Source organism: Pseudopipra pipra, chromosome 2 (assembly GCF_036250125.1).
Source record: "Pseudopipra pipra isolate bDixPip1 chromosome 2, bDixPip1.hap1, whole genome shotgun sequence".
Classification (NCBI taxonomy): domain Eukaryota; kingdom Metazoa; phylum Chordata; class Aves; order Passeriformes; family Pipridae; genus Pseudopipra; species Pseudopipra pipra.
In genome coordinates, this window is record NC_087550.1 from 11,219,853 (window position 1) to 11,232,799 (window position 12,947).

The following is a 12,947-nucleotide window of genomic DNA, read 5'->3' on the forward strand; positions in this document are numbered from 1 at the left end:
GTCAGAAGCAAACCCATGAAATCTGCTGAAGTGAATTACAATGTTCTTCTGCAGTTATCTGTAACCATATTAAAAATGTTCTGATATTCTAAAGTATCTTTTAGTGCAAATAAATTCACTCCATTACCATTCTGCCTTATATATACTAGCAGGTACTAGCAATCCAACTTTACAGAACAGCCCAGAAATGTGGAGAGGAAAAAGTTTGTCAAGCTTTCTGGTAAAGTTAGGTACACATGCCTCTAAGATTAATGAAAAATATGACATCATTCCCTATATAGCTATGAAAATTCTAGTAAGGTATGAAAAATATAAAATAGGACAAGAGTTATCACAGTGAAGAACAGTGGCATCAGATTTTTCATATTTTTTAAAACCTGCTGTAAGACTACAATGGCAAAGTGACCACAGATGAGAACACAAAATTTTTCACATTACTATGCAGGAAATAGCAAAAATCACTGTAGGATGTTGAATGGTAGTGGCAGATATTTGCTATCAGCACAGTGCAATGGTGCAGTTCTAGTGAGGCTGGACACCCTCCCAGGCTTCTCTCTTCCAAGCACAAAGCTTGAGAGAGGTGATTTTCTTCCACTTTTTGTATTTAACTGAAGCGAGACATATAATATTTACCAGCTTACTGATGTAATTGTTTCTTAAATAAAGCTCCCTGTGACAGGAGACAAAATAAATCTCTACAGACTCTGAAGCATCAAGAAAATAAGCACTCTTAAGTTCACTAGCATTTGTGTCTTTTTGTCTGAGTCCATATTTTGCTTGGTATTTCCAACAAAAGTAGACACCGAAAATTTAGTCCTGGCTCTTGACTTTTCACCAGTTTCAAAAACAAAGCCATTCGAATTTCACCAGCATTTGACCACAACAGACTTGCATAAATATATCTCAATCCCCACCCCCTCACAAGTCTTAAAACTTAAAGTAAGTTTTAACAAGGTTCTGGAACAGGGTTTGGACTGAGGAAAAGCGAGTGCCTTTGAATTTAATCATGTGCTAAATTTAACTGTAGCACTGTTCCTTTTTGTCTATCAGCTCATGTATCTTCAAAGTCTGCAGTCTGGAGAGCATGGGGGTGTCTCTAGCTGTGTCTTTACCTTGCAAGAGAGGTGCTGAGTACAGAGTGTGAAGGGATGAGGTGCTGGACTGGTGGGAAGAGCAGAGTAACAGGTGAAATTAGCTAGAATGTTATAAAAAGCAACAGGAAACCTGTTGGGAGCCTTTTAGATTAAGACATGATAAGATGAAAAAGAAGCAGCTGGGGACAGTTTCATACCCTAGAAAACAAATCCTGTTTTCATGTCTCAGCCACAGCTTATCACCTGAACGCCCATCATCATGGTCTTGAGGGTTTTGTTTTCTGCCACCCTTCCAGCTGCCCTTTATGTCTTCCCTGGGCAAAGACTTTGGGCCTCAGCTTGGGTACAGCTAAGCAGAACTCTCTAACAGCAGTAGAAAATAGATTTATACTTGGTGAGAATCTGGCTTCCTGCCTTGTCACTGAAATAGGAACAAAAGCTACAGCTTTTAAAAGGACCACTTATTACTGACAGTGAAGCAGCTACAGTGACCAGAGCAGTTAAAACTGGTGTCTCAGAAAGGCAATTTGGGGATTTCCAGGCGTTCTTTTTAGTGCTATATTTGTGCCAAACGAGGATTCAAAATGCAATTGAGAAAGCTCTTCTAAGGCATGTTCAGCTGTCTCTCAACAGAAAGACATTAGCTGAAGAAATCAAAACCTGCAGAAAACAGTCAAATTGCTTAAGAAAATTGAGCAATCAGAAAGTCCATTAAAGCCCACGGCATTCTAGTGTGCAGGAGATACTGCTGGCTGAAACGAAGCAGAAATCTTCCCACAAGTGGGCTGGGTCAATACAACTTCCAGCTTCAGAGCACATTTTGCCAGAGAAGAGCACTCTGTCCTCTTTGTTCAGTACTGACCGCCCACACCCTTCCTCCCCACTTCACCATCCGAGGGAACAATGCTCAGTCACTGGTATCACAGATCCAATAACCTGCATAAACCTCAAGGCAATATACAGCATGTTTTTGAGAACCAAGATGACCAGGAGTAGCAGAAGCAGTGCAGAGGGCAGGGGAAGAGCACCACAGCAAGGAAGCAAGGCCGTTACGGGGCAACTGGGAGCCAGAACCTACTAAGTACAGTATGTCAGGAAAAGTTAGGATAAGAAAATGTCCAAAACCAGAGTTAAGAGTGTCAAACTAGGCATGTCTACTAGGGGTCAAAGGGAGATGCTGAGAAACGGCTTGTCTGACAAGGAAGCAAGCCAGACCACGAGGAAAGCAAGAGGCCACAAGGTTACTGACATTGCAGAAAACCACAGACATAACAGCAGGGCATGACAAGACCATGACGCTTTCCTGAGAGGAATACAGACAGAATGAATACATGTATTGGCATAAAATCACTTGTAGTGTTCCCAAACTTATTATTCATTCCACCACAATTGTAATGCATTTGTATCGGATAGAAACCAATCTTTTGTAGATTGGTTTCTCTTAACCTGAAAATGGGAGAGAAAAGGTATCTTGCTCTGCAGTACCTTTAGATTTTATTTCTCCTCATCAAAATCCCAGGTCTTCTCTAGTCTTGGGAAATGTCCCTTGTATTTCATTCTCACTGAATGCCAGACACAGGCTGCAACAGATAAATATTCTTATGGTATCAATGACTAAATCCTTCTTCTGTAAAACTTAACCATGCTGCTCAGATGTGTGAAGAAGATAAACCTACTTCCAGTAACTCCCTGCTGATTTGTCTCCAACAGAGGATGTTGTCTCCTCTCCCTCTCCTGTAAAGGAGGCCTGGATGATTCTACAAACACAGCTTCCATATTGCACAGTTATTGGGAGAGTGGATGGGTCAGCCAGTGAAATAGCATGTTAAAGTATTGAGGGAGAAGAGAAAGGGACTCATCAGCTTTTTTCTTTCTGTCTCAGGCTGTCGAGGACAGACTTTGAACCCTTGTGTGAAGAGGACCCCTCATCTGTGACCCCACAATGTGCTCCACTCCGTGCCTATTTCAGGTCCATTCAAGCCTATCGAGCTCCTGTACTTTGAAAGCCTCTGACTGTGGATTTTTCATGCCTTGTATGAGACTGCAAAAGTCTTATGCAATTGCACAGATTGAGAAAAAGCAACAGAAGGCTGAAATAGCTTGTATAAAAGTCATATGGACATGGCATTTCTAAGTATGCCGCTTTGTTTGGGCAGTGAGGATCTTAGCATACAAATAACAGAAGGGCAGCTTCTAGTAACCACAATTTAAAAAAAATCTGAGACAGACAGCTGAACTGTTTTCTGCAGGGCTAAGCTTGAGGAATAAAAAGAAGCATTAAAACCCAATAACCTTTCACGTTAAGGTCAAGTGGTTGTTAAAGTGGTGTCTGGACAATCTTTTTTCCATCCTCTGCCTGATTTTTATCTGATTCGTAACATCACAAACATCAGCCTGCATCACTCATTTCTCTCCCCCAATATACTTTGTGATAATGAGAAACTATGCAGCGTAGTAGTTTCTTTTTTCAAGCATACAGTTATATTTTTCTTTTTTCTTTTTCTCTGAAGTATTTTGTATTTTTAAAAATATACTCTTTCACTTTTTAAGGAAGAATTATTTGTAAATTTCATCTCTCTGGAAAGAATATCAGTTACAATAATTTCACATGGCACTCTTGACACACTGAAAAAAGCAATACTCTGTGTTGCCCTAGGCAAAATTTTGACCAACCACTAATTATATTGTAAAGAGCTAAACAATAAAAAAAAAAAAAATATAAAAAAAGATCTATCTCTAAGTTCGCTTTGCATAAAGTTGCTAATGGTGGCACTATGGCTACAAAATGGTAACACAGCACACAGTTCTGGATTTCATTAAAGGACAGAAATACAGACTTCTACAATATTTTCACAATACATGAAGCTGGGCAGGATGGGTGAGATGTGAGCTGCCTGCAATGTCCCTGGGCCAGAGGCAGTCCAGCTAATTCAGGTGAGTGTTGTGAGCTTAACGGGGGGAGGCTGAAGGAAGAGTAACTGGAGCTGGGGGAGCCTGTTGTAGCTGAAGAGGGACATGATTTTTGCAGTCTGTTCTCACAGTTCTCATTCAGATGACTGGCTCGGATGACTTCTGTCAGCCTTTTTACTGGTTTAGGTAAAAAAAAATGGCAACAGGAAACACTGTAAGGGAGGCTTTGTAAAGTGCTGAGGAGGAAGAACGGAAGAGGAAGAAAGGAGTCAAGGGAAGAAAATGGAGGAAGGGAATTAGGATTACTCATATTTTGTCTCTCTAAACGGCAATCTATCATGAAGACATCTAGGTCTTTTTCCCTATGATTATGGAAGAGCACTACTTAATTCACTATCTGCAATTCAAGCTTTAATTAAGGCCAGACTCAATCAGCTTTGTGCATGCTGCTGAGATAAGCCTGAATAACATGTGTCCAACCTAGATACTTGTCTGTCCCCCAAGCCAGATAAGCCATAGTTTGTTGATTGAATAGTAGAGTCTTGGATCTTGGTCTTGCATCTACTAGTTTTGCCTGTGTGCCTCAATTCAGGACATACCAACAGGAATTTCAGCAGTACATCTCAGTCTATCTCCTCCACAACATGCTGCAGCAAAGACAACAGAGTAGTTGCCAAGTCAAGAAAATGAAATTATACCTTCTTATTCATAGAATCAGAAAGAGTATCATGGAATATATTGGGTTTACTCTAACAAGTAAATCAACATCAGAAAGAACATCTGCACCATCCCCAGTGTCTGATCCTCTCATAGCAAAACCACCAGCGTCCGCTTTTTGATCCTTAAACAGCAAAACTGAAAATCCAGTCTTTGTAATCTTCAATTGAGCCAGTTGGTAGAATGTAAATGCAAAGAATGAGGTGACTTGCCATTGACTGTAATCTAAATCCAAAGACACTAAGCCCACAGAGATACATTAAAGTCAGGGAGCCCGTCAGGAAGGCAGATGGCAAAATAAACAATTCAGGAAAAAAAATGCACTAAACCCCTTGCTGGCAGTTAATAGTAACATGGGTAGGACAAATCTCACCAGGGCAGAGAACGTTAACAGGCTGTTTGTGACAAAATGAAATAAAATTACTTGAATTGACACTTATGGTCTCATAAATCTGACCGACACATCTATTACTATTTTGACCTGGGACTTCATCCTTGGCTCAAGATGCTGAAAGCTGCTTTCATTAGGAGCCAGGCATATGATGGAGCCCAGCATCCCTGACACAATTCAGTTTCTACAGAGAGTCCTATTTACTGGCAGGCAGGAGGATTCACCTGACAGAGCACAGCCTATGTTCACAGCTCCCAGCCTATTTCTGCCAACGCTCTGCCCCGGAGGTCTGTCTGCAGGGGCTCTCCCTGGGACTCTGCACTGCTAAGGCTGTCCAGGGTTGCAGTGCTGCACCTTCCTCAGGTTTTTTTAGGGTGGTTTGCTTTCTCTCTTTTCTAATAACGGTTCTATCAATGGAAGTTTTACACTTTCTGTTTTCTACATCAAATCCCAGGAAAACCTGTAGCTAGATAAATCCCATGTTTCAGGTACTGCCTGTTATGTCAGTTACTGTGCCATTGAAAAGGACCTGAATTACTACCTCCATGTATTCAGAAATATGGTTGCTATATAGACCCACACACCTATACGTGTACCTTTCCCAGTGATATATGAGCACCCATTACAGAACACGGTGTTTTCAGCAGGAGACTCTCTGGTCTAAGGTTATGGTTGCTCAGGTCTCCCTTTGAACACTCAGCTGGCAGGTTTCAGCGGTTATCTTGCCCCCTGTGGTTTAGGTGCACTTTCCTGGGAGCTGGCCTTATTTCATAGTGAGAGACAGCTCTGTCCCCGGAGTACTGCTGAGGGAACAGGCACGAAGGGAAAAGAGGCTGCTCTTTACTGCTTCCCTGATACGTTTCACTCAAATAGTTCCCCCATCACATGCTTACCACTATGTGGAGTGCCAGAAGACCTGCTGTGCCCAGTGAGGAGAGGGAGAAAAGCCTCATTGCAGTGACTATATTTTGTATATCTCACCAACAAAAGCTTTTCTTGTTTTTGTTTTTCCCGTTTCAAATAGCCTTTTAAAAAAACACATCAATTTAAATACAAAAGCCTCCCCCAGAAAACTATCCAGAAAGATAATTTCAGACCAAGATTAAACTCTCTTTGATTCTGTCCCGAAAATCTTCTTGCTGGCGCACAGGTTACTGCAAAAATAGGCTCTACCAGCTGAGCTGATCCAAGAAGGCAGAAGCACAGATATCATTTCAACCTCTGACATTTGCCTAAATAACTCTAGTGTCCTTTACTAGTATTGCAGTGACCTCTAGAAGCCTGATCCAAGCCCATTTGCTTCATTATGCCTTACCGACTTACCCCAGACTTCCAGAAAGTTTTCTAAGCCTGGAAGGATGAGTATTTAATATACAGATAAAAACCCAAAAATACATGAGTGTGCTGATGAGAAACAGAATAGCCTAAAGCCTTCCATCTCCATGCTGCTGATGTCTGCATGGTTAAAAATGAACTACCTAGGGCTATATGAACCCTGGTGTTAGCCTGAACAATGCATTCACATCCATTTACCTGAAATCTAAATTTGGTTTATTGCATTTCATAACCACATGGAAGATGACGGCATCCCTTTAATGCTGAGTCAGAGCAAAAAGTTTCCACTTTTTATGCATATCAGCACAAAAGAAACCACTTCCACTTACCCAGGAGTACTGTAGATCCATATCAGTTAGGGAATATGTGAGATGTGGCTGATGAGAAGAGCAAGTACAGTTTTCCCATTCTTCTATTTTTGAAATCAAGAAGTCACAAGGACAGAGCTGGTTGTCAGGAAACGCCTTCCAGTCACTCCACAAGTGAAATTCAGTTTCCGAATGAATTGAAATAGTTCCTAAGTTATTAAGTCTGGAAGTGTATGTGCGGCCCAGAGACGCAGAAATAAAATCTGGCCTAGTCTCACTCTCTTCTTTTCTCCTTGAGCTGTCTTTCCAGGTTTTCTTCTCCTGAGGTCTTGTCAGCTTCATGCAAGAAGTCAGTGCTTCTTCATCCTCTTCAGAGAGATAAGCATCCTCTAACGCATCTTTAAAAATACAAATACTTCTGTTATGATATGTTGCAATTCACAGAGAAAGTGGCACTTTTTTTTTTTTTAAATGCTGTCTGTTGCATTCTATATAATGAAAAACACAAGGACTCCACTAAAAAAACAAATAATGATAAATAGGAAATGGAAAGTATTTTGTATTGGGTCAGGCATCTGAGCCAAAAGTAAAATCTATTCTCCATTTGTTAAATTTATCTTGTTCCCTCAAAAGCCTGGAAAATTTTACTGGTTCTGCCCTGAATATGAAAATTTGATAGCTGGATGTCACAATTGCAGAGAGCATGAGTTTAGCCTAAATAATGGAAAAGTTCAGGAAACTTTCTGGATATTTCCTCTCCCACCCCTTCTCAGTATGTAGCTACAAAGTAGTGGCTGAAATCTATTATTTCCTCATGTGCTTCAGCCCAAGCAATGAGTTGGCTGGAGCAGTAGTTCATCAGACAGTTTAAACTCATTTGGTAGTATTGGTTTAAAAATAATCATATACACAAGTGCATTTTACAACAAGTGCATGCACTTTTAAATTGGCAAAACAAGTTCAGAGGAAGAACTGCTGCACAGTCAGATCAGTGATCCATAGGAGACTCCAGAAAATAACCTGACCCCAGAATCAGTGTAGAATTCCTGTGTCTTATGGCCCAAGGCAATCAGGTATGATGAGAGGCCAACTTGCTTATCATAACACAGACCTTCCTGCACTCCCAGCTGCTACTGCTTCATGGGTTAACAATGAAAGTTATCTCCACATTCGTGAGTTTTGCCTTTCTGATCCAAAATGTGATACAAACCTAGGAACTACTGCAAAAACAAATTTTCCCCATCCCGGAGGCCCCGCTGTTATACAATTCTATTTATCTAAAATCCCCACTTGCGAGATATACTGTTACAAAACTCGAGCTAGTGTGACAGGAAACAGGTTTTCACACTATGAGGAAGTCAGCACTCAAGTGGTATCACAGTAACATCTCAGCTGGGGTTTGAAAATTGTGGGTGGTGAATGACAGACCAGGACAGGATTGTTTACAGTCATGTTCAATACAGTGTCATTTGCCAAATGTTGGCAAGAATGCTGATATGATGCTGTACTTACTGAGGGGGAGCAAAACATGCTTAACATCTTCCAAGCTTTGTGTACTCGTTTTTTTTGTTCGGACCAATTTCTGCAGTCGTTTTAATGTTCCCATGGACTCTACTTTATCTTCTGGTTCTGTACCCTGGCAAAAGAACCAAAGACATTAAAATTATTCAAATCCTGCAAATAAAAAATTAGGCTAACGTGTTAATCTGGAGAATGACAAAGTTTCAGATTCAAAGACCTGATCATTGACACAATGCTTTAGAAGTTAGGCACTTCCTTGCTTGGGAAAAATAGGTAAAAAAAAATAAATAATTCTTAGAACATTATTCATATTGCTGTTTACATATTACATTTCTTGAATACCACAGCATTGCTTAGTACTTAATTCCATATTTGTTCCAGAAAACATTTTAAAACATGCATCCACCACATTATCTAGAAGCCTTTTAAGTGTGCACAGGAATCCCAGATGTGGTGAGCTACTGCATTTAGGTGTTTATGGGACTGTGTTCTGAAGTACTGACATCTTTTCAAGACCTTATTTTGTTTCCTAGATTAAATGACAATAATGTAAAAGACAATTCAAATCTGTTATTGTACACTCCACCAGCTTCCTACTGAGAAACTCAAGGTTTAAATACTACAGGCTCCTAGAGCAAGAACCTCATGAACATGCAGCCATCTCATTAATGTTCACTTATGTTAAACCAGCTGCTGTCTTCCAAATCAGTCCAGAAACACTTGAGTTCTCTTCCAGTCTGACTCTGAACTTCTCTGTAAGCTTCAGAGAGAAATTTCATACTCTGACAGCAAATAACTTCTATTCCATAGTCACACGCTGTGTTTCACATAGAATATCTGATTTTCAATGAAGCAAAACAAACCAAAACAAAATTAGAAATTAGTTAAGACTGTAATTAACGGATGGTTACCTTTTTGGAACAATACTGTCTGGCTTCTATGGATATTCACCTATTTAAACTGATAATGATTTTGTATTGTAGCAATAAATCTTTGGCAATATTGCAAGCGATTAAGTGCTAGTGCTGATGTTATCAAAAGGTAGAAATGCAGAGGTCCTTATTGCAGTTTCCCCAGCAAATAGGTCACACAATCATAGATGCTTCCTTCTTCCTCACATGCATAATCCTTTGAGACAAAGTTATCCCAGAGTTTGCCAGCAGTCTAATGTATAGAGGGCAGGCTGCTTAGGAATGGGTCTCAAGGGATCCTGAACTCCCCAGCTCTCATTTGGGTTAAAGCCTCTTTGCAAAGTCTTAGCATGAAGCACATCTGAAGCTCCAGCATTCACATCCTACAAGTCACTTCCATCCCCTGCAGCACTGATAAGGGAGAGGGCGTATGTTGATTTCAGATTAAAAAAAAGTCCACTGTTCACTTGACAGATAAGCGCTTATAGAGATTGCTATGCTTGAACTGCCAAAATTCAGATATTTTTATATGAAGACATGAGGTTCTGTAAGCACAACTAGGAGTCTGAGACACCTTATGCCCAGGCAAAAGTCACTTTTATTTGTGTTTAGTTAGTTCTGTGTCATGAGACAACTGTGTTGAAATTATGTTCAGCTGAAGCAGAGAGTTAGTGAAAGCTAAGTGAGAATAAGTGACATGTTTCCCTGTATATTCAGATGTTTAATTTCAAACGTTGAAAGGGTTTGAACCAAATGATTTGCATGACCACTTCATCTTGCTACAGCTATAAATTGGCATGAGGCATTAATAGACTATGCTGCTTTCTTTCCTTAGGGATAAGACTTAGGAGTCCTCCTTTTGTTAATCACAATAAGTAACGCAAAAGTTCTCATGGTGGATAGCACTTGGGTTTAGACTCCCCTCTTTTCAGCAGCATGTAACATTCCTTGAAATCTGCAGAGTGTCCTGGAAACTGGGAGTCAACCAAAGGAAATAGAGGGAAGTCAGAGAGTTGAATATAAACATCTTTCCATGCCTCCAGTGTCCAGTTATAGCTACATTAGTATTTTTGTTTTGAAGTGAATTTCACATCTGTCCCTGTAAACTGTGATTCGGTCTCAGAGTGCCACCAACTGAATTCATCACAGACGAAATTAAGATGAAAGACACTTTCCAGAAGTTCAGCTGAAGAACTCCAGCTGCTCTTGAATGTCCAGAGAGAAGATGTGAACAGAGGTAGACCTCCCATAAGACGTACAGTGTGGACATCAACTCATCAGCACCAACTGTTCTGTTGTTCTTCATCTTTCCCTCATCTGTGTGTAGATGAAACACACACTGTGCCTGCAATGCAGGCAGAAATCCTGCTATGATAAATCTACAGGACAAAGGGAATGTAGTACAGATGCTACAGTATTCCTCAGTGCTAGGATAGTCATCTACTACTGTGCCAGTTACTAATATAGACAAAACATAGGTTTTGTCTAATATAGAAAACCTTTCAATTTCTGCCATGTTTTTATTATTTTGTAGATTTTATAAAAGATAGCATTTTTGAGTTTAAAACCATTTAGGTCTTCTTGAGGATCTTCACTGTAGGGTAAGGTCTCAGCAGATCCACCTTAAAACTCTAGTCAGCTTAGGGCCCTCTTACAGCTGGTATCTGATTATTCATCATCCACTGTGGGCCAAATCCAAGAATGCTTTGGTTGGTCATATTCTGATTTGCATTTCAATCCCCCTCTCTCCTCTTCCAAATTCAAGATAGTAGGACTGCAGTTTTACCTTAGCTAAAGAGAGAAACTGGGGTGTAATTTTTCACTCTTTCATTGTGAGATATCTTTGCAAAATAAATCATAGGGGTTTAAAATGCTAATATTGCTCTCATATAAGATCTCTTGTAGCAATAATAATTTGTTCACTTATAAGTAACGACACAAAAGCAACATGATGACTTTGAGTTATGATCTGGGATTTCCATCATGGAGACATCAAGATAAATGGAAGATAATCTATCCAGATAATTTCATTAATGGCAAACTCTAATCCTCTTTGCCTTAAAAGCATTCATTTCATAGAGTCTACCATTAGGGAAAAGTCATAAATGCTTAAATAATAAATGCAGCAACCCCCTTTCATGGAGAGAAAAGATCATGCAGTATCAGCTGGTGCTGGGACAGCATTTAAATTTACAGTATTTTATTTTGGTTTACCTAAGTGTTCAAAGCCGGAATTTTAGCTGCCTATCCAAATAGAGGTAAAACATTCTTTGATATAGAAACCAGACAGACAATCAAGTGAACTGTGCTTTTCCCCAATCTATAAGCAAAGCTATTTATAAGGAAAGAATTCCTGCATGACCAAGTAACAAGAATATTATTGTTTTCTCCACTTAACGGGTTTTAGTGATGAAAAATCATGTCACATCACAAATAAAAATGAATTGCATAAAAAAATAAATCACAGGCTGCCCTTTAGTTGCAAATAATTTGCATGAAGTGTGCATGACTATTCAGGGACAAAAAAATATACATTTTTAAAATGCATTTCTGAAAATGCATTACAGAAGAAAGACCTGAATTGAGTCTGATAAACTGTTTTGGGTTTATCCTAAGGTATTTTAAACACCTTAGAAATCTTTGCTCAGTGAGGTGTTATGAGGATTAACCTGGTGACAGAAATACAGCAATTTGGAAGCTAAGTGTAAAACACTGTTGGTCGGATTCCAGCAATCTCGGTCCTGTTGAGCACTCTCTTCCCTGGGTGTAACTGCATTAATTTCAATAAAACCACTTGCACAGCATGTCAATTCTCAGCCTAAAGAATTTAGTCACGGCAGAGTCTAATCTCTGTGATTTTCCTTCAACTGCTTTGCCTTTCCCAAAGAAGTGCAATGATTTAATCATGGTTACCTCTGTGCTTAAATTCAGAGTGTACAGTGCAATAGTGAGAAGACAAAAATTGCCCTACGTTTATTGTGTCCATGGCACTCTTGTTATTGTACCATAGAAATTTTTGGAAAGTTTCAGTAATAACCTGGCTGCACATAGTGAATATTAAAATAGTATATGATGATAGAGAACTTTCTGCTCTGTTTATACAAAGAGCTCTGTAAAATCCACTGAATTTGGATAAAGCTCCTGCCCACACATATCTGACCTTTAAATATTCCCATTATTTTAGTCTGGTACTCCAACTAGTCTAAAATGAGTGCAGAGTCAGACCTAAGCAGGCTAGGATTATAGACAGATTTTCTCCTGGGAATCACAGAGCAATAACACAATATTCTATAAATGATAAAGAAACACTGTTATTAATAGCAGAGCAATAATAAGATATTCTATAAAAGACAAAGAGATATCATGATTAATAACAGGGATATGGATAAAGATCTTTCAGCTTCTGGGGAAGGAACATATAGTACAGGAAATTCTACTAAAACAGCCTGTTCTTCCCAGCTGCTGGCTGCTGATGAAAAAAAATCAACAATTTTCATGGCAACTCACCATTTCACTGTTACCAGGCGCACCTGGATTGTGAACTCGCGGTGGAATCCATTGCTCATAGTTTATTACCTAGATGGTAAGAAAAATAAAATAAATAAAAATAAAATTTTTTAAAAATCCAACATAAATTAGACGAATAAACATAATTTGCCTCATGTAACTGAATATAGATGGGAGATCAGCAGTTTTTCAACCCAGTGCTGTGTGCATATAAAAGTAAAAGGCTGACATGCACCAGCTGACACCCATTGAA

The 12,947-nt window shown here is 39.5% G+C and overlaps 1 protein-coding gene across 2 annotated transcripts in view; it reads right to left on the reverse strand.

The window, feature by feature from the left end:
• The window catches only part of SAMSN1 (SAM domain, SH3 domain and nuclear localization signals 1), an 87,736-nt gene that overhangs the window by 46,380 nt on the left and 28,409 nt on the right, over positions 1-12,947 (reverse strand). For both annotated transcript variants that reach the window (XM_064643973.1, XM_064643974.1), the window contains 3 exons: positions 12,695-12,763; positions 8,268-8,391; positions 6,777-7,153 (listed from right to left, as the gene is read on the reverse strand). In XM_064643973.1, the coding sequence (XP_064500043.1) occupies positions 6,777-7,153; positions 8,268-8,391; positions 12,695-12,763 (570 nt within the window). The remainder of the gene's footprint in view (positions 1-6,776; positions 7,154-8,267; positions 8,392-12,694; positions 12,764-12,947) is intronic.